The sequence below is a fragment of the Vipera ursinii genome, assembly GCF_947247035.1.
Source record: "Vipera ursinii genome assembly, chromosome: 3".
NCBI classification, from domain to species: Eukaryota; Metazoa; Chordata; class Lepidosauria; order Squamata; family Viperidae; genus Vipera; species Vipera ursinii.
In genome coordinates this window covers 200,811,901-200,834,584 of record NC_139516.1, presented here as the reverse complement: position 1 = coordinate 200,834,584, position 22,684 = coordinate 200,811,901, and the positions used below count along the sequence as shown (strand labels likewise).

The 22,684-nt window shown below is 40.5% G+C and overlaps 1 protein-coding gene across 1 annotated transcript in view; it reads right to left on the bottom strand.

Annotated features, from left to right (window-relative positions):
• The window catches only part of NSMCE2 (NSE2 (MMS21) homolog, SMC5-SMC6 complex SUMO ligase), a 254,974-nt gene that overhangs the window by 7,408 nt on the left and 224,882 nt on the right, over positions 1-22,684 (bottom strand). The window contains exons 5-6 of the mRNA XM_083360133.1: positions 6,045-6,148; positions 4,074-4,180 (exon numbers count right to left, since the gene is read on the bottom strand). Coding sequence (XP_083216259.1) covers positions 4,074-4,180; positions 6,045-6,148 — 211 coding nt within the window. The remainder of the gene's footprint in view (positions 1-4,073; positions 4,181-6,044; positions 6,149-22,684) is intronic.

Genomic DNA, 22,684 nt, shown 5'->3' with positions numbered 1-22,684 from the left:
CTGTTGCTCAGCAATTATTCTCGGCTCCCGTAAGAAGCAACAGGGAGGGGGACGTTTTATTTATTTATTTTATTCATCACATTTTTTTTTATAGCATCCATCACACACACGGTGAGTCTGGGCAGCGTACAGCAATTTGTTGGGAGCGGGTCACCCAAGGAGGACCTGAAAGGAACCACTGGTTTAAACACAAAGATTTAACCCACAGAAAATATACCACTGGCAACATTTCGTATTGAATCTATCCACAAGCATGTGTTTAAACTTTGCTGAGAGTTATCTAGGAAACCAGCTTCATAATGGGAAAGGATGGTTTGCCAATTCTTTATCTAGAGCAGGGGTTTTCAAACTTGGCCCTTTTATGACTCGTGGACTTCAACTCCCAGAATTCCTCAGCCAGCGTGCCTGGCTGAGGAATTCTGGGAGCTGAAGTCCACGAGTCATAAAAGGGCCAAGTTTGAAGACCCCTGATCTAGAGCAATGTTTCACAAACTTGGTAACTTTAAGATGTCTGGACCAATTCCCAGAATCCTCCAGCCAGCACAATTGGCTGGGGAATTCTGGGAGTTGAAGTCCACTCTTCTTAAAATTGCTAAGGTTCAGAAACACTGATCTATGGTAAGAAAGAAATTTGGAAGATTCTCCATTCCAAAGTGTAATCGTCTATTTATTGAGCTGCCTAAAAATGGAATCCATTAATCCCAAACACAGAATAGTGCCAAGTGCTGAGATGACATTACTTTAAGACTCTGGTCTAAATCCACAATCCAAGTTGAAGTCCATACATCTTAAAATTGCCCAGTTTGAGAAACACTGAAGGTTGCCCAAGGTTGCTGCAGCAGAACACCCATAATCATGAATTCACCTGATGACGCCCACACATTACTTTCCAGGTTACTGGAAATCTGAAAAACTAGCTATTTCTTTACTGACACATGTTCAGTGGACCTCAAACAACAAAATGGTACAAGAGAACTCCAAGGGAGTAAAAAGTATTGGCCACTCTTGATGGGGCTGAGATGACATATTGCATTTAGATCATCATCTAGTTTTGACTGACCATCTCTGTTGAATCTTGCTGCATGTTTTGTAGACCCTGGTTATGACACGGAGCAATGTATGAACCCAGCCAACTATGGACTAAGCAACCAGACAACGTCCTCTGTGAATTCAGACAATAGCTCAGATGCTCTTGTGGGTTCTGAAATTAAGAATTGTGAAAGGAATCAATTGAAGGAGATAAAGAGTGTTCTGGTAGAGTGTGGGATAAGGTCTGGAGTCTGTTGAGAAGAAATTAAAAACAAGGTCAGTGCTGATAAGTTTTCCTGCTGCTTACAGGATCTAAATATTCAGCTTGGATATTGTTAAATGTTATTTTTTCCCCCTAGAAATTTAGATACAACAGAAGCCAGCTCAGCAAGAACGGTTCTTTCTTATATTTCAGCTTTTTATTGCCATTTACTAGACTGGCCCTCAATTCAAATAATGTAAAACAAAAAAGGACCGTGCAAACGCAAATTCAAAAAGATGGTTGTTTGCTACTTCCTGATCATGGGGTAGCATGGCTCAGGAACCAATTGCTGGGGAACCACAGTGAAGGAAGACTTCTCGGAAGCTTCTGGTTAATCTATAAATTGACACTAGAAGGCTGGACAAGACAGGCCAATGGTTTGATCCCGGAGAGCTCCTTTTATGCTCTTAGGTTGCCAAAGGCAATCCAGCAAACTAGTCAGAACACAGCCTGTTATAACTCTCTAGTACAAATATTTCATCTGGATCCTTGCTTGACTCATCTTTAATATTGTACCTGGTGTTAATTACACCTTGAGAGAGAAATTACACGCTGCTGCACCTGCCACGGACAGGCAGGTGGGTGAAGGAAGGAATGGCGACAACCGTAAGCTTCCCAGGTACCAAATAATATTGTCACTTGCCTTAGCTGCCATTTAAGATAAGGGAATCCATACTTTGGGATGGAAAGCAAAATTAGGAAAAAAAAACATGGCATGCTTTTGCGCTAAATTCCTCATTCCTGTTCCAAATTGGTTTGCTTTATGGCTAACAATACATCCCCAGGACTAATACTTCAAAGAGCGGTTTCTTTCTCCAACTAACATACAGTAATTAGCATTTGATTATTTATACTACTGTTATCAGACATCCAAGACAGGTAAGCGCATAAGAAAGCTGCTTTTTTTCCATTCTACTTCCTCTAGTTACGTCAGATGACAGTTCCTATTAGCAACTCTGGTAGCTAGGGATAATTTAAGAGATGCAATTCAGAGTTCTCACTGAAGGCCCAAACAACCAAGCTCCAATTAGGCTATTTTGGACGCAACCTGCGAAGACAATTTCTGGAAAAGAGGGGAGGAAGGAAAGAGAAGAGGGCAAAGAGCAGGACGGATTCGGTTAGAGTGGCGATGGGCACGGCGTTGGAAGACTTGAAAATTAGCTTGGAGACAGATTACCCTGAAGGAGGTCTACCGGTGTGGTTGCTAGGAGGCAACGTGACGGCACCTAATAACCAATCCAGCACATCTGTTAGGGCTGGAGTAGAGCCTATTAAAAGCACTAGGACAGGGGTCCCCAACCCCAGGTCCGTGGACCGGTACCGGTCCGTGGGATGCCATCAACCAGTCCACACAAACAAGCAAAGCGCCATCCGTGGGATGCAGGCAGCACACAAAACCGCGTACTCTCCGGTCCATGGAAAAACCTTTCTCCACGGTACCGGCCCCTGGTACCCAAACTAGGAGACACAGGAACTCTCGACTTACAAACACAATTATACCCAAAATAAGAGCCATGGTGGTGCCGTGGTTAGAATGCAGTATTGCGGGCTGACTTTCTTCACTGCTGGCTCAAGGTTAACTCCGCCTGCCATCCTTCCGAGGTCGGTAAAATGAGGACCCCAGTTTTTTTGGGGGGGGCAATATACTGACCCTATAAACCGCTTAGAGAGGGCTGAAAAGCACTATGAAGTGGCATATAAGTCTTAAGTGCTATTGCTATTTCTCTTGCGAGGTGAGGCAGTTGTTATGTGAGCTTTGCCGCATTTTAAGATCGTTCTTGCCACAGTTGTTAAGCAAATCACTGCAGTTGTCAAGTTAGTAATCTGGCTTCCCCAATGACTTTGCTTGTTAGAAGATAGCAAAAAGTGATCACATGACATTAGGCAAACGTCATCAGTGAGTCAGTTGTCAAACAGCTGGATTTTGATCATGTGACCACGGAGCTGCTACAACGGTTGTAAGTGTGAAAAGCAGTTATAAGTCACTTTTTTCAGTGCCGTTGTAGCTAAACAAACTGTTGTAAGCCGAGGATTACCTATACTCCATGACAGCGACCTACATGTTACGGAGGTGTTATCAAATGCATCTGTCATGGTTCCGACAGATGAAACTCTTCAAAGAACTTCGAGGCATTGTTTACCTTAAAGAATCTTTATTTGAGTAGCATAGCATCGGCACTAACACAACTGAAGCCAAAAACTGAGTCTCCCTCCCCTGAGCACATAGCATCAAAGCACAATTCCCTCCTCTAATTAACAGTCATAAATCACATTCTCCAATTAGTTGGAAATGCAGGCTTCCCCTCCAGTTCTCCAGCCCGCCAATTCTTACCATCTCTTATTTCAAAAACCTTGGTTCTCACACTAGTAACAGTATTGTTATGTCTAACTAAACTCCCATGCTCATTCCTCCTCCTCCTCCCCCCCACCCATATCTTCTAATTCTAACTCTTAATTCTAAGAGTAAAGGATGAGAAAGGAAAGGGCTGCATCTCCATACGTTGTCAAAGCAAGAACATCCGATGTTAGCAGCGTTGACAGCATCCTTCAGTTGCCACTCTGCACAATATTTTTTATGAGGAAAAATGTAATGGTGAAAACTACCTATAACTTATTATGAGATGGTAAAATACACATCTGGTCTTGGGCATGCTTCCAAGCCAGAATTTTGTGAAGTTACACAATCTGCATTTTACCTCTGCAAGTTGAATAAGGTTTTCTCTCTCTTCTCTCCCCTTCCCCCCCCCGCCTCCACTTTCCATCAAAGCTGAGGACTACTTACTTGACTTTCTTATTACGTTGTTGTCTGCGCCGGATGTGTTCCAAGATGGCTTCTTCCTCATAGGTGTGGCCGCAGATTTTATTCCTAACTGGTTTCTTCATTTCTTCCTGCAATAAAGATATTGGGCAGCACAAGTGATTGTTCAACAACTCAGGATTGTCTGCCAGTGGCTTCTGTATTATTGTTGCAGCTCCACAAATTAAACCCCATTAATTGACACTATGACTACTGTTATTTATAATTATTACTATGATATAATGCTGCCAGCACATGAAGTAATTTGCAATTGATTTTCTATCATACATGGAGATATAGACAGATATTTGCCCAAAGGGAGGGTAGGACAAATAAAAGGATTGCTGAATCAAGGTTTGAAAGAAGAGAAGGAAGAGAAGGAAAATAAAAGGTAAATACTTAAAAAAAAGAGTAGGATTCCTGCAAGGATGGCAGAACCTGAGTCCAAAACTAACAAGGCATCTTTTTTTTACATTCTTAAAAAATAGAATATGTTCAAGAGTGCATAAGACGAGTAGGTTCACATTTGTCTTGCAAAATATTTATTTTATTTATTATTTATTAATTTAATTTGTATACCGCCCTTCTCCCGAAGGACTCAGGGCGGTGAACAGGGCAATACATAATAAAAACAAGATACAAAAATTAAAAATTATTAAAAGTGATTAAACAGCAATGCCCGTAATAAATTAGTACAGATTAAAAGTTAAGACCAATTTATAAAACCCGACCCCATCCCATCAGGCCAGGCCAGCTTGTTCAAAAAGGTGGGTTTTAAGATTGCGCCGGAAGGAGCGAAGGTCGGGTGCCATCCGCAGCTCAACCGGAAGATGGTTCCATAAATCCGGTGTGCCCACAGAGAACGCCCTCCTCCTGGGGGCCACCAGTCGGCATTCTTTGACCGGTGGCACCCTGAGGAGGCCCTCTCTGTGGGAGCGTACTGGGCAGAGGGAAGTTGACGCCGGCTGCAGGTGCTCCCCAAGGTATTCCGGACCCATGCCATGTAGGGCTTTGTAGGTCATTACTAACACCTTGAACCTCACCCGGAAGACAACTGGAAGCCAATGCAGCTCGCGGAGCAAAGGTGTGACATGGGAGTGTCGGGAAACTCCCAACACAACTCTCGCGGCTGCATTCTGTACCAGTTGGAGCCTCCGAGTGGTCTTCAAGGGTAGCCCCATGTAGAGAGTGTTGCAGTAGTCAAGACGAGAGGTCACGAGCGCATGAGTGACCGTACGTAAGGCATCCCGGTCTAGATAGGGCCGCAACTGGTGCACCATTAGTGAACCACCAGAAATATATTTATGAAATAAATAAGGCAGAAAACAAGCGAAGAAGGGGAATCACACCAGACCGAAATCTTCTGTGTTCAATTGTCTTAGGCACTGTATCCTTTTAGTTTTCAACCACACCAGTTTTTGTGTCCAAATTATGTTGCACAAACTGGTGGAATTGTTGCAGAAGAAAATCAGTTTGCAACCATTTCACACTTTTGATACAGAAAAAGTAACACTCCTCTTTAACTATTTCATTGCAGGCTTGAGCCAAAACTATTGATAAGCACCAAATATAGCAACAGACATGCTGTACATGCATGTAACCTCCAGCATATGATTACATGTTGCACAACGTGAGCAGAATGCAATTGTGGTTCTGCTTTGTCTTCTCTAGCTAGCATTGTGGGGTCCTTGGTGCTCTCTGAGCTTGGTTATTTTCTTGCAGACATTTCATCAACCAGCTAGGTAACATCATCAGTGCAAGAAGAGAGTGGGGAGACTAAACCTCACTCTCTTCTAGCACTGATAGTAGTACCTACTTAGGTAATGAAATGTCTACAAGAAAACTACCAAGCTCAGGGAACATCAAGGACCCCACAGATCAACCTTGAGCCACAAATATTCTCTTCTATTGGTAACCATCATCATTTCCTCTCTGCTACCTACATGCATGACTTACCTGTGTGATAGGGCAAATGAATTTCCTCTGACTTTGCGTCACTGCAACATCCTCATCGACTTGTTCAAGGGCTGGTCCTCCTTCTGCGTCTGGCTGGATCCCAACTGTAGCACGAGAGAACAGAGAAATGTCATTCAATCCCTTCTGATGCATCTGTTTCGGTCATGATGTATTTATTTGATTTCTACAGCCATCCATTTCCACAAGTGACAGCGTACATGAGAATAACGCACTTAACTATGGATGCAAATCTCCCTCTTTGAGAGAGATGAACAGTTCTGAAATGTGGATGGATAGATAGATAGATAGATAGATAGATAGATAGATAGATAGATAGATAGATAGATAGATAGACAGACAGACAGACAGACAGACAGATAGATAGATAGATAGATAGATGCTTTAAAAAAACCTCTCATTGGTCGGATGTGATTAGTACTGGACTGGAGACCACAAGGAGCTCCCAATTCTGTAGACTAGATCATCCCCCTTCTCCTTAAAGAACTCATTGGTAAAGCCCTCCAATATTGTTGTTGGGAATATTAGGTGGGCATATCCATAACCTCTACGAGTTCAACTACACGTAAACATGACTTTATAATTCCATTCTGGGCAGCAATAGACAAATAGAAGTCTTCTCCTGCTTTGGCTACGTGTCACCATTAAGGCTGTTTTTCTCGGGTCCACTAAAGGTAGTCCTTGACTTACAACCATTTGTTAAGTTACCATTTCAAAGTTACAGCAGCAAGGAAAAAAAGTGACTTACTTATGACTGGTTTTCAAGCTTGCAGCCACTGCAGCACCCCCATGGTCACATGATCAAAATTTGGGCTCTTGGCAACTGTCATGGACTTTTGATGGTTGCACTGTCTCGGGGTCTTGTGATCACCATTTATAACCTTCTCAGCCGGCTTCCGATGAGCAAAGTCAATAAGGGATTCACCTAATGACTGCATGACTCACTTAATGACTACAGTGATTCACTTAACAACAGGGGCAAAAAAGGTCATCAAATGGGAGAAAGCTCACTTGGGATCCAGCCAGAACTGCCTTGCTTAACAAAAGAAAATTTGAGCTCGATTGTGGTTGTAAATCGAGGACTATCTGTACTTGGATAGAATAAGAGAGAGAGGGGGTGGAAGGAAGGAAGGAGAGAGAAAGAGAAAGAAAGAAAGAAAAAGAAAGAAAAAGGAAGGAAGGAAGGAAGGAAGGAAGGAAGGAAGAAAGAAAGAAAGAAAGAAAGAAAGAAAGAAGGAAAGAAAGAAAGAAAGAAAGAAAGAAAGAGAGGGAGGCAAGGCAGGGAGGGAGAGAGATAAAGAGAGAGAAACTTTCTGTTCCATTACCATAATAACTGGTTGGTATTATCATCTATTTTTCTAGCTTGGCTTTCAAAAGTACAACATATTCCTACCCAACTTTATTGCTACTGCTAATAAGGGTAGATGGACAGATATCCCACATGTGTTTCATGACTGTGGAATGTCAACAGAGCATTTTCCATATAAGCTGATGTTTTGTGCACCTTGCCCTGAAGTTTGAGCTTATTAATACACCATTAACAATACAGTATATATGATCTTTGTTTCTATTTGTATTTCACACTATAACAAACTTCAGTAAAAAAAATAATACTGTATAGAGCGTAGGCTAGTGATCTATAACATATTACATATCTCTATGTACAGCAATCCAGCAGAGATGTTTTCGTGAACTGAAAGTGAGAAAGAGAGAAATACTTTTTATATTCTTAATGTATTCCCAACACTCAGGATAGATGGACTTATATGAGAGAGTTTTGAATTAAGGCTGGCAAAACCCAACTCCAGTATCGCTACCCAGATCATAGTTTCACTGTCAACCTTCCCAGATTAATTTTGGTCTTATAACGGGGGTTGAAAACTTGGGATGATTCATGCTGTTGATGAATCAAGCTATTTCTATGTAGTGCCATGCGTTGTTGCGCCAGCTTAACTCCTTCCATCTGTCAAGGCAGAAAAACAAACAAAAAATGGGGTCTGCAGAATACAACTTTGTTTCTCAGCAGGAGTGGGATGCATGTATGTGGGGAGATGAATTTAGCTGGTGAAATAGAATGGAAGAGCATCATGGCTGTTACGTAATATCGTTCGTCTTCTCTCCTTTTGTGCCAAATAAAATCTGTTTCTCTACTTTTTTTTTTAAGCCACCAGACCAAAATATTTCAGAAACAGACAGCTGAAGGCTGGCTAGGCTACCTAAGTTTGCGCAAAGATTGCATTCAAACAGCCAATACAGGTAGTCCTTGACTTACGACCTCAAGTAAGCCCAAAATTTCTAAGTGAGACAGTTGTTTAGTCCCAGCTTACGATTTTTTTTGGCCACATTGTTAAGTGAATCACTGCAGTTGTAAAGTTAGTAACATGGTTGTTAAGCAAATCTGGTTTCCCCATTGACTTTGCTTGTCCGAAGATCGCAAAAGGTGATCACATGATCTTGGGACACAGCAACCGTCATAAATATGAACCAGTTGCCAAGCATCTGAGTTTTGATCTCGTGATCATGCGGATGCTGTAAAGGCAGTGGTGGGATTCAGCTGGTTCGTACCACTTCGGCAGAACCGGTAGCTAATTTTTTGTTGCCCAGGCCCAGAATGGACTTCCGGAAGCGGCATCCACACAGAGAACGGGTTGTTCACATAGTTGAATCTCACCACTGTGTAAAGGCTATAACTTTGAAAATGGTCCTCAGTCACTTTTTTCAGTGCTGTTGTAACTTTGAACGGTCACTAACTGAATGGTTGTAAGTCGAGGACAACCTGTCACGCTCAAAGAGAATCCAAGATATAACGTGCTCAGGATGCCAACATCCAAGCGATTCTACTTCTTTTCCTATGAAAGCAAAAAAGCAGGATAATTTGAGTTCACATGCCCTGAACCTTCACAGATCATGTTGGACCGTCATATATGGGTTGTTTGGTTTCGGCTCAGTCTGTCTTGTGAATCCATCCGGGCGCGGTGATTGAAAAGTGGTGGGTTTTTTTTTATTGAAAAGTTTTTCGATACATTTTATCTTTAACAAAACAACCCCTCCCCACCCCCAGCCCCGCTTCCCAGCCCAGCCCAGCCCAACCCTCCCCCCCTACCCTCCCCGACTTCCCAGAGCTAAATACAAGGTATAAAAGTAAAAAACAATCATAAACTACCATATGCTAACAACAATAAACTATTAGGTCTATCACACTTTAGCTCTTATGAAATGACTACAAGCAATATAAATATCACATCGGTACTTATTCAAATGCTAAATGAAACTTTTTAGTCCCATATTTATTCTGGATGTAATCAATCCATTTTTTTCCACTCCAGGATATATCGTTGTTGTGAATGGTCTTTCAAATATGCCGAGATCTTTGCCATTTCCACCAGGTTAGAAACTTTTAAAGTCCATTCCTCTATAGTCGGCAGTTCTTCCTTCTTCCAATATTGCCCTACTAAAAGTCTTGTTGCCGTAATTAAGTTCAACATCAACTTAATGTCCACAACAGTAGTGTCAGTAATGATACCCAGTAAAAACAATTGCGGACAAAACTTTATCCTTTTCTTAAATATCTTCTGCATATTCCACCAAATTTTGATCCAAAAAGCTTTAACCTTTTTACAGGTCCACCATATGTGAAAATACGTTGCATCTTCGCCACCACACCTCCAACATTTAGGCTGGTAGTTCGGATACATACTTGCTAGCTTTTTGGGATCTAAATGCCACCTATAAAACATTTTATAAAAAAATCTCTCTTAGATTTTGGGCTTGCGTAAATTTTACATTTCTCACCCAGATCAAAAGTGGTGGTTTTTTGACTAAGCTCAATAAGGAGAAGCTAGCCAACTCTGGCTTACTGAATAAAAGTTCAGCACAAGAGCCTTCAGCCTGGCCTTTCCCACAGCGAGGATCAAAGCACGGTTCGGCCATCTGGGTACCCTCCAAATTCCAAGCCAGTACAGCCATGCTGGAGTTGTTAAGTCCCAGCACAACGGAAAGTAACAAGCTAGAGAATGCTGGTGTTAGGGGAAAGAAAGGGTAAAACCTGTTATTCTAGTCTGAGCTCCTTGGGAGAAGGTCGAGAAAATAAATAAATAAATAAATGAAATAATACAAAACAAAGCCTTCAAAAATTAACCAGCGAACTAGGAAACTCTGAGTGCGCATGCTGGCTGGGGTAATTCTGGGAGATGAAGTCCACTCATCTCAAAAGTTGCCAAGGCTGAGAAACTATGTCTTAGGAAAAGGGAGAATTGAGTAGCTTCAGGAGAAAGAAAGTTCTGCGTGAAACTAAATCTGGGACTGGTTTAAGAGCTAATCAAGGCTTTAAAGTTAGGCAGGTCCATGAAGACCTTTTTTTTCCCTTCTCAGCAGCGATATCAAAGGAAGGCTGGGGGATTCTGGGAGTTGAAGACCATACATCTGAAAGCGGCTAAGACTGAGAAACGCTGCCTTGGGGGCAGTTCTGTTTCACAAAAAAAAACGGAGAGGTACAAAGCAGCTCGCTGCATTATTCACCGAGAGACTCTTTTTTTTAATTAAAGAGTTTTACAGAAACAAGATTTTATAATATATCCCCAAATCCCCCCCAACCCAAACCACCCCACTTCCCAGAGCTAAATACAGGATTACTTTTTAACCCATGAAAATCTTCTCAAAAGTCAGGGGTCGTCTTATACGCCGGGTGCTGAAAATTTAGGGACAGGGCTGGCTGGAAAACCTGGAGTGGATTTCCCATTTAGTCTGCGCAGGGAAAGCGGGACCAATTGGAGAAGAAGCTGCAGTCTGTGATTTTTTACAGGGTTTATAGGGTTTCCTGCCTTAGCAGGGGGTTGGACTAGATGACCTCCAAGGTCCCCTCCAACTTCTTCTTCTTCTTCTTCTTCTTCTTCTTCTTCTTCTTCTTCTTCTTCTTCTTCTTCTTCTTCTTCTTCTTCTTCTTCTTCTTATTATTATTATTATTATTTCCACTTGCACTGTTTTATGTTTACATGTTTGATGACAAACAGCCTTATGTTTATAAGTGACAGTTTTCCTACTAAGCACCTGCATGTCATAAGCATTTGAATTAAAATTACCATATTAAAATCAAATCTGATGTTTTTTAATTTTTATTTAGTGTGCGTTGGAAGAGGGGTAGTCTTATACGGCAAGTATAGCCCAAACCCTATAATTTAACAGGAAATGTAGGGGGTCGTCTTATACGCCCAGTCATCTTATACGCCGGAAAATACGGTATGGTTATAATAATCATATTCTAAATAAGAATTATCCATAATATACAATTAACCAAATTCATAATGTGCTTTAACTCCCCTTTAACATAAATACATACAAAGTACTAACACTAAGATAACAATATCCCTCTAAAATCTACTCATCAGCTAAATGGAACTTTTTAGTCCCATATTTATTCTGAATATAATCTATCCATCTCCTCCAAACTGAAATATATCTTTCCTGTGAATGATCTTTCAAGTAAGCAGAAATCTTAGACATTTCTGCAAGATTCGAAACTTTAAACACCCATTCTTCTATAGTAAGCAAACTATCCTTCTTCCAATATTGTCCCACCGAGAGACTCTTAAGTGACAGACCTTCTCCAAGTAGCCCCCAACCAGTTTTACTCTGTGTAGTATCTTAAGCCATCAGACTTGGAGCATCATCTTCATAAACATACAAGAACCTGCTTTATTGACCATACAACGAAGGCTTTTCCAACCTGGCGCCCTTCAAACATGTGATGGGCAATGGATGATGGGAAATATAGTCCCGCACAACTGAATTAATATTATTTGCCTGGATAGCCAATGGCTTTTTTTTCAAAGCAGCTGCTTTCTCCAGCCCTTCAAGCATAAATCAGGCCAACTGGATATGGAAGCTGGAACCGTTTGAATCCAAGCATGAGCTGAAGTGCTTAAATTGTGTAAACAAGAAAAGTTGTCGTTCCACCTTTACACCTCTTCGTGTGTAAAATGGAGAAAGGGACGAGTCCATCAGAGGTTTAGAAAAGCCCATTATTTATTACTTTAGAGTAAAAATGTGATAGAATTGGAAGGTAACGAGGTCACTGAAATAGGGCAAGATGTTGGAATGCCTCAGCCTCCCATAAATTTACGTTATATTCTTTTTTATTCTTTACCATAATATTTTATGAATATGCCTATAAAATTAATGTTTAAACATTTTCATTGCCTATTTCCATTGAGCTGGAGCCAGTTACTGTGTTTTCTACAGCAAGTTCATTTTTAATAGTCAGAATTTGAACAATAAGGCCATTTTGTGGGATTCATTAACTGCGCTAATCAAGCCCTTATCTTTATAGATCTTTCTGTCTGCTAAGAAATCAAATGAGTTCTTCATTCAATAGCAATTTAAAGCAACCCTTTAATAGGTCTTTTCATGTAGGGCTTTAAGGAAGTACACTTTTAGAAGCTCTCAATTCACTCTATTTCTATTCCTCAAGGTCACATTATCAGTTATTATTAGTTATTTGCTTTACACTAGGATTGAGGCTTGGTACTTGGGACTGTCTTTTCAAGTCTGTTATCAGTAGTCTAACATCAGTGCCTTGAAAAACATGGGCTTGGGTATAATCAAAAAGAAATTACAACCAACAAAAAGAAATACTCCTTCACTTAAAACCATTTGTGTAAATACAGGTACTCCTTGAGTTACAACCAACAAAAAGAACTACTCGACTTAAAACCATTTCTTTAAATACAGGTACTCCTTGACTTACAACCAACAAAAAGAAATATTGCCTTAAAACCATTTCTTTAAATACAGGTACTCCTTGACTTACAACCAACAAAAAGAAATAGTTGACTCAAAACCATTTGTTTAAATACAGGCACTTCTAGACTTACAACCAACAAAAAGAAATATTCGACTTAAAACCATTTTTTAAATACAGGTACTCCTTGACTTACAACCAACAAAAAGAAATATTCGACTTAAAACCATTTGTTTAAATACAGGTACTCCTTGACTTACAACCAACAAAAAGAAATATTTGACTTAAAACCATTTGTTTAAATACAGGTACTCCTTGACTTGGGACGCGGTGGCTCAGTGGGTTAGGACGCTGAGCTTGTCAATCAGAAGATTGGCAGTTTGGTGGGTCGAATCCCGAGTGCCGCGTAACAGAGTGAGCGCCTGTTACTCGTCCCAGCTTCTGCCAACCTAGCAGTTCAAAAGCACGTAAAAATGCAAGTAGAAAAATAGGGACTGCTCCGGTGGGAAGGTAACAGCGTTCCGTGCGCCTATGACGTCTAGTCATGCCGGCCACATGACCACGGAGACGTGCTCGGACAAGCGCTGGCTCTTCGGCTTTGAAACGGAGATGAGCACCGGCCCCTATGAGTCGGAAACGACTAGCACGCATGTGCGGGGGAACCTTTACCTTTACTCCTTGACTTACAACCAACAAAAACAACTACTCGACTTAAAAACATTTGTTTAAATACAGGTACTCCTAGACTTACAACCAACAAAAAGAAATACTCCTTGACTTAAAACCATTTATTTAAATACAGATACTCCTTGACTTACAATCATTCATTAAGCGACTGTTTGAAGTTACAACGGAACTGAAAAAAGTGACCTATGGCTGCATTTCGCGTGACCATTGCAACATCTCAGTGCTCACGTGATCAAAATTCGGACATTTGCCAACTGGCATGTATTTAGGATGGTTGCGAAGTCAATGGGGAAGCCAGATTCACTTAACAACCATGTTAGTAATTTAACAGCTGCAGTGACACACTTAACAAGTGTGGCAAGAAAGGTTGTAAACTCAGGCAAAACTCACTTAAGAACTTTCTTGGTTATGGATGGAATTTTTGAGCTCCGTTGTGGTTGTAAGTCAAGGACTACCTATATTATCATTTTAAAAAAATTAGAGGGATATTGGATATTATTAACTGAACTGACAGTATTTACAAAACCTGCCCTAATCCAAAAGGAACCCATGGGGCTCACAAGAAGATAAAACCTTAATAACGGAAAAATAGTAACAGGGTTTTGGCCAGGCAGTCACCAAGAGTCAAGATTGATTTGAAGGCACATTTTTTATTTATATAATAAAAAACATTCATGTATGATATAAAAAAAACAAGACTTTAATACAATTCTATAGCCATCTCCTTCCTTCAGAAGCCATTCCAACTTTTTTAGATCTAGAAGTTGATGTAAGTATAGAAATGCTTTTCAGAAGGACCATTTGTCTGAAATGGTATAGGGTTTCCTGCCTGAGCAGGGTTGGACTAGATGACCGCCAAGGTCCCTTCCAATGTTTATATTATTATTATTATTATTGTTATTGTTGTTGTTGTTGTTGTTGTTGTTGTTATTATTATTATTATTATTATTATTATTATTATTATTATTATTATTATTATTATTATTATTATTATTATTATTGCTGCTGCTGCTGCTGCTGTTGTTATTTGTACCGGCTGTCATTAGTTTGGTTTTTATTTTTTATCTTAGTCCCATTTTTCTCCATGCTCCTTGACTTTCATTATCACAGTTTCCCAGACCCTTTGCATTTTCACCTATCAAAAGAGTGACATCAGCAACAAAGATGATTAGGGGACTGGAGGCTAAAACATACAAAGAATGGTTGCAGGAATTGGGTATGTCTAGTTTAATGAAGAGAAGGATGAAGGGTGACATGATAGCAGTGTTCCAATATCTCAGGGGCAGCCCCAAAGAAGAAGGAGTCAAGCTATTCTCCAAAGTGCCTGAAGGCAGGACAAAAAGCAACGGATGGAAACTAACTGAAGAGAGAAGCAACCTAGAACTAAGGAGAAATTTCCTGGTGGTTAGAACAATTAACCAGTGGAACAACCTGCCTCCAGAAGCTGTGAGTGCTCCAACACTGGAGGTTTTTAAGAAGAGACTGGACAGCTTACATAAATAAGCACAAAAAGAGTAGGAGAGATATAAACATAAAAAGATAGACTAAAAGGCCCTTTTCCTCTGCACTGCAGTTGGCTTAGATAAAACCAGAATTCACTTAGAGAACACCCAGAGAGGATAAAATGTAAGTCAGTGTCCCTCCGAGTGCGTCGTACAACCAATTGTTAAGAGTTGTTGGGAACTCCACTCCATCAACTTCTAAAGATCCCCTGTTGTTGATTCCTGCATTCAAGAAGCATTTTTTATTTGTAACTTCTATGGAAGTATATGTACTGTATTACCGCCTCATACTATTTCCAATAACTTTATATCTGCTCTCAAATTAACTATGCTGCTTGAACAATGCTGTTCACCTGGGTCAAACTGACTTGGGAGTGCACAGAAGTGATTTAAAGTACAGATCGTCCCTTGTGACTGCATTGATGTGCACACCACACAAAGCTTCTAATCTCTAGGATTGTGAACAGCCAAATTCCTCCTTGCCTGAATGATTCGTATATCCGCCTTCTTGCTCCATGGACAACTAACCATGGTACCGTTGAGGAGTAGGTGAACCTGCCTGTTATTTCTTTGGATGAGCTTATAACTTTGATTTGCTGGACTTCGCTTTTAGAAGCTAATTTACAAAAAGCAGGTCCTTCAATTAGAACATTAATTTTTGACTGCACTGTCAAAAAACATGGCAATTAGATATTAGATATTCTTAACCTGGTACGACGCCGTGTTCACTGAGGATATCATCTATGTGTGGTGGTCTGCCAAAGCAGCTAAATTGACTTCCCACATTTAGCGGTATTTAAATGTGTGGAAATTGAACAGAAGGCAGAGAGTGGGGGCTGGGAAGACAGACAGATAGGCAGGTGTCGTCACAGGATTATTCCTTTTATTCCTATCATTAAATATGCAAGATAAACAGATAATATATACCTAGGTACAAGCCATCAGCCCTGAATCCTTTGATGCAACTAGCGTATCCTCCCCATTCTTATTTTTATGGTATCAGGGCACATGGAACACACTATGCTTTCTGGGTTGATAAGAATCAAGCCTTTTGAAGCTGTTTTCTGTGGGCAATTGGTAAACAAAATCTTCTACCCGCCTGGTCTCCTCTTCTCCAGTGTGGTGTTCTGAGACACAGCAGGTGCCACCACCCACTGGCTTTCAATGGCAAGGGCCAAATTGTACTTCCTTTCATCTAGAAAGAACACCATGCCGTGTGTCCATTCAATTCGGCTTGAACTGCCTCTGCACAAGCTTTTCAAAACTCACCTCTAGTAATGACGAGTCTTGTATTTATTTCTATTTTGGGCCTTCCAGAGGACGTCTGAAGTTCAAATAGTACTAGTACGGTTACTTCGGGGGCGGCTGTGTGTGTAGCAGGTATCTATGTGCATTTACACAGAGACATTTTTGTTTGTTCCAAGGTTGAACTTGAAACAGGACCAGTGAGTTTTATTGCTCAGCTAACTGCCTTTCCAAAAGGAACAGTTTTTTCAGACTGCAAGCAGCAAAAAGACAGAATTTTGTGACTATATATATATATATATATATATATATATATATATATATGCAAATTATTCAAATTGCTAATAAAGAATTTGGGAGGCTAAGATGATCATTTTGAACTCTTTATGTTCTCATCAGTTAGTCATACCCTTTATCTGAGATTCGAACCTGGGCTGATTATATATCAGGCTGATATATAATCAGCCCAGGTTCGAATCTCAGATAAAGGGTATGACTAACTGATGAGAACATAAAGAGTTCGAAATGATCATCTTAGCCTCCCAAATTCTTTATTAGCAATTTGAATAATTTGCACAAATAATGAGCTGTCATAAGTTGACTATGTCCTGTGGATAAGCCCTGAGTCGGGCCAAAACAGGAATGAAAGAGTTAATTAGCAAGGTCCACTCAAAAAGCCTTGACAAATACTTAAACACACACACACACACACACACACACACACACACACACACACACACACACACATATATATATATATATATATATATATATATATATATATATATATATACACACACACACACACACACACACACATTTTCTTTAACAGCCATGGGGCATTGCAAAAGAGACTGAATTTTGTGACTATACACACACACACACACACACACACACACAATTTTCTTTAACAGCCATGGGGCATTGCAAAAGAGACTGAATTTTGTGACTATACACACACACACACACACACACACACACAATTTTCTTTAACAGCCATGGGGCATTGCAAAAGAGACTGAACTTCCATTACAATACTGTGCCCACAATCTTGTAGATTTGAACCCCCTTTTTTTTTCACTGGGCAAACATCTAGGGAGATTCTCAGTCATCCAGGTTGTGTTTGTCCCACTTTTCAAAAGACAAGTGGACAAAAGCAAAAAACACAAAAAGTCCAGTTGCCTTTTGAAAAAAGTACCTTTGGGACTTTCATTGGGCAGAAAATACATCTCGTGAAGGATACTCCAATCTGCAAAAGCTTGAATGGGAATCTGATCATTCTTCAACATGGCTTCTTGAAGAACTTAAAACATACAACTCATAGTAAGCCATGAATCATGGTCTATCACTCACATGATGATCAACTAGACTCCGCCCTCCTTATGCTGGTCTTGGACCATAATAAAAAATGGATTTGATAAACCAGAAAAGACCAAACAAAATAAAATCAAACAGGTACATTATGGATTAAATGTAGTAAGTGAACCGGCTCCTTCAATTGTTTCATTGTCTAAGACTGAGAAAAGATACTTGGAATTCAATTTTAACATTTTTTTTCTCCTTTTCTTAGATAGAGGGGTGAGCAAAGCAGCCCTGTTTAAAATTTTGAGTTCCAGATACCTTTTTTTTTTTGCCAAGGTTTACTGAGATAGCGAGACACTTGTTCTTTAGTCCATCTGAAGAGGACAGAAGCTATTTGGGACAGTGCACCAATATTTGGGCTTGCAGAAGTGAATCACCTATCTGGACGACACACCGATAAAAGAGTGAAATCTGAACACACACTCTGTCCCAGAGACCACACCCCTCCACGAAGGAAGATTTCACAAGGCAGAAAAACTCTGAGGAAAGATGGATTTATCAGCACCCCTCCCAAAGTAGTAAGCTGCTCGTCAGAGTGAATGGCCTCATAGGTGATTATTCAGAGTAGTTCAGTCAGAGGTCAGTGTCCCAAGGATGGAAGATCAGCATGGCTCTTTCAACATCTGTGTTAAAGCAGTGGCAGCTTAGTGTAAGCAATTTGATTTAAGCAAATGGCCTTCGCAAGACTCTGGGTTTTGAAAGCTACAGCCGCTACAGTTATTGGGAAATGAGACTCTGAGACTTTCCATCGGATCAATGCTCCAGTCCAACCTTGGCAAGATTTCAACAAAAAGCTTCTCAACCGAAATGGATTTTCCAAATGGTTGCTAGATGCGTGGCATTAACTAACACATGAAGGATTTTGATTTGGATCTCAGGCTAGTTCAGAACAGAAATTGGAAACATGGTCCCCTATATCCAAAGTGTCTTTTTTTTCCTGGCCATGCCTGCAAATCTCAAAACTGATTTTCTAAATAAATAAATGGCCCAAATCTTTGAGATTCCATGCACGAACTCATGCGTGGGACAAAATCTTAACAAATTTCATGCATGCTCAAAACTTTAGGAGATATTTATTTTATTTATTAGCAACCAGACCATAGCACACAATCACACAATGGGGTGTGGGACCTAAAAAGCTTACCAGATCCTAGTTAATACTATCATGGACTTTTGTTCTACCAGTATGCTACAAAAGGGCTACAGATTTTTTGTTCTAACTAATTGTGTTTTATTTTTCAATCCCAACTCCCCAAACTTCTCTGTCATTGTTCCATGAAGCTAACTAGGACCATGAGTACATTTCACTTACTTTTCCTACATAATTTTTCAGATTACTATAAATCAAGGGTGGGCAATTAATTTTCCCAGGGGGCCACCTGAGAAACTGTGACTGTAGTAAAGGCCCAAACCAATAGGTGCACATGTACATAATGTATGTACATTGGAAAAAACAGTTACCTTCAAAATAAAAAGTAACACACTTCTATTGTATACATGGTGTACACTTATTTACATTCGATTTCTAATTTCTGATTGACCTCACGTGGGCCAGACAGGGACAGCCAAAGGGCTGGATGTGGCCTAGGGGCTGTGAAATGCCCAGGTCTGCTGTAGATTATTCCACTGCCCCCAAACCTCAGAATTTATGTCTCAATCCCTGTGTCTTCTCCTAATCTAAAGATTTCTCCATACATTCTTTAGCAATAGTTATCCTCTTCAATCTGCATAGCTTGCACCATTCAGACATAAAGATGGTACTTGAATAAAGAAGTAGATGTTCCAATCTTTTTATGACTGTCCTAAAGGGATGGCCGAACTCACCATTAAGCACTGCAAAATCAAATGGAACTCCAACAGCCATTAAGTTTAAATTTAGGTATATACCTGTTCATGCGTGAAACTAGTGCTCTGCAACATCCCTGACCTTTTGGTTTGTAGCTTCTCAGCCTTACCATTTCCAATAAGCATCCTGAATTACCTTTTTAAATCACATGTAATCACATGCATTCATTCAAATTCACCTGTTAGGTGCAAGAAACCAGGAGCCAGGGTTGTTCGAATGAGTACAGCTTTACACATGTTAGCTCTCTTACAAGAATCTGAACTACTAATGGTCAAGGCAAATTAGCAGTAGATAAGAGTCAACGGAATTCAGGGATGGCTGGATGTAGACCACTTGTGGGTGTGAAGGGATTTGAGACTGATAACACACTTGACCCCTCCGTCAAGCTCAGCCTAGTCATCTCCTACATCATCCTTGCTCATAAGATAACAGAGAGCTGGAGCATGCAGAGATCATGCATAACTTTTGAATGTTTCCCATCAAGAACAGTACGAGACTCATGAGCTATAGCAGCAGCAAAAACAACTTTCACCCTATATGAAATAGCTTCATCTTTGCTTCATACATTACAGTACAAAAAGGCAAAATGAGTCTTGCGTCAGACGTACTTGCCTTTTTTCAGTGTACAGATTCTTGCTTAAGGACAACATTTACAACCAAATCAGATTCCAAAAAACATGCAGAGATATTCTTCTTTGGCATTGACTTTGGAATCATCTTTCACTAGAGATTCACCACAAAGAATCTCCAAGTATAGATCTTCCAGAAATGGAAGGAGCTGTTTTTATTCTAACTAATAGAAAGACAAAACTACAGGATGTGGTTTGCAAAAAACTGGAGAACCACTAGATGACAACAAAGAGAGACAGCAAACTTTCTGCTGCTCTAATGACGGCTTGGAGTTCTGCAGCTCACATCTGGTAGCCCTAGAAACAGCATAGACTGCAGGGGTGTCAAATTGCCGGCCCGCGGGCCGGATGCATCGTGACGAAACCGCGCCCACCCCATTGCCGGCAAATGGGGAAAAAGCTCCGATACCTCGTGCGACGTCATGTGACATCACAAGTTTGACATGCCTGGCATAGAGCATTTAGAACAGGGGTGTCAAACTCAATTTCATTGAGGGCTGCATCAGCATTGCAGTTGCCCTCAGGGGGCCGGGTGGGTATGGCCAGGGTGGGTGTGGCCTACTGGGTGGGCATGGCTAGAGTGCGTATGGCCTACTGGGTGGGCGTGGCCAGCTCTACATCGTTCGCATCAAGGGTGCCTATGGGGGCCTGGGCAGGAGTGGGACAGATCTGGGGGTCTCTGGCAGAAGGAGGGTCTCTGGGCCAGGGCCAAGGCAGTGGGGGCCGTTCCCTCACTGTTTCCAGGATGGCTTCGCGGGCCGCATGAAACCACTTCGCGGGCCGGATCCGGCCCCCGGGCCTTGTGTTTGACATGTCTGATTTAGAATAAAGCTATTTTCGCTGTGCCTTGGACTGGGGAAGGTTATAGCCTTAATAAATACAATGGGAATGAAAACCAGACTTTCTGCATTACATTTAAATAGATGCATTCGTGTGTTGTTTTTTTCCAATGCCTGTCGCAATTTTCCTTCTCAAGCCTTAATTCTCAGACCGGCTGATAAGAATAAACTGGTGGAACACACACTTTTCAGTAAATTATGCCAGAACAGATGTTCTGGGATAAAAATGGAAATATATAGCAATCAAAGAATATCAAGCAGTTGAAATGTGTGTTGCATAATGCAACCTGAAACAACATTCAGTTATTTTAGTATAATTACAAGACACAACAGTGCCAAAACTAGACCAAAGCTATCATTCTATTCATTTTTAAGTGAGATGAGTGGGTGTTGTTATTTCCTAGATAGAAAATCATTGTTGGGGGGTGCTTACTTCTGGATGGGGTGGGGAGTAATTATATTTATATTTATTATGGTTTGTTGCACAGTCAGCCAGGTGTTCAGACTGAATTTGGCATTTTCGTCTGCCTATTGAGTCCTTCCCAAGGTCCTGGGATAGGCAGATGTGGATGATGTTATCTATCTATCTATCTATCCATCCATCCATCCATCCATCCATCCATCCATCCATCCATCCATCCATCCATCCATCCATCTATCTATCTATCTATCTATCTATCTATCTATCTATCTATCTATCTATCTATCTTTAATTCACATATCTGATAAATCAATCTTTTAAAAAACCAACTAACCAACCACTGAAGTACTTAACATTGTGGTCCTTATATTTGGTGTCAAATTGCTGAAAATTAGTGAAATCGCTTTCTAGTGGAAAATGGAAAAAATTCCAACTCTCCTCAAAAACCAAACCTGAAGCTTCCCAAAGCTACCTGCAAAATCTAGAAAAATGTACACCACCCATTTGCCACTTTGGGAACATCCTTAATATTACTGTGTTTTCTGCAATTGCTGTGCCAAACCATAGAAGCTGAATACGAAGTGGACCACTTAAAACTGCCAAGTGCACCGCTGTTCTCTCAGAAGGAGTCTAAAACTAACACCTGGGTGATAAAAAAAAAAGCAGGAAAAAGAAAAGCTCTCTATTTTCCCATCCCTTCTACATGGATATAAAAGGAAGCAAATCTTTTTTGTTTTGAATTCTGTAGCAATCTTATTTTCCTGTTAAATTTAAACTAAGGGAAAGGACCCTTGTTCAAACGACGGGCATTTGTAGCAAATAAAAGGAGTGCATTTCTCCAGCCAAGTAGGACATCTTCCAAGGCTTTCTACAACTGTGAGGTGAGGATATACTACTTCATGGATAGTGCCTGCCCATCAAGCATCAACCCTGTCAACAACAGAGAAACCCAATGGACAAATAACAACTCCGTTTACATCTTCAGCCTATTGTCTCCATCCAACCCTTACAGCCTCCAAGCATTGGGGAAGGCATTAATAGCGTCTCTCTTACAGCCTGAAGAAGTGACAAACAATTGAATATCATCACTCATACTGATGATCCCAAAACAGCCAGCAGTTTCATTTAGATGTGAAAAAGAAGAAGGAAGGAAACTGACCTCTACAGCACCTTGCATATCAGGGGCCATCTGGCTAATCTCTCCTACTCCATTGTCACTGACTGAAATCACCCACTGAAGAAGGAATGGAACCATTGCAGCTGTTGGGTCCATCAGGATAATAATAATAATAATAATAATAATAATAATAATAATAATAATAATAATAATAATAATAATAATAATAATAATAATA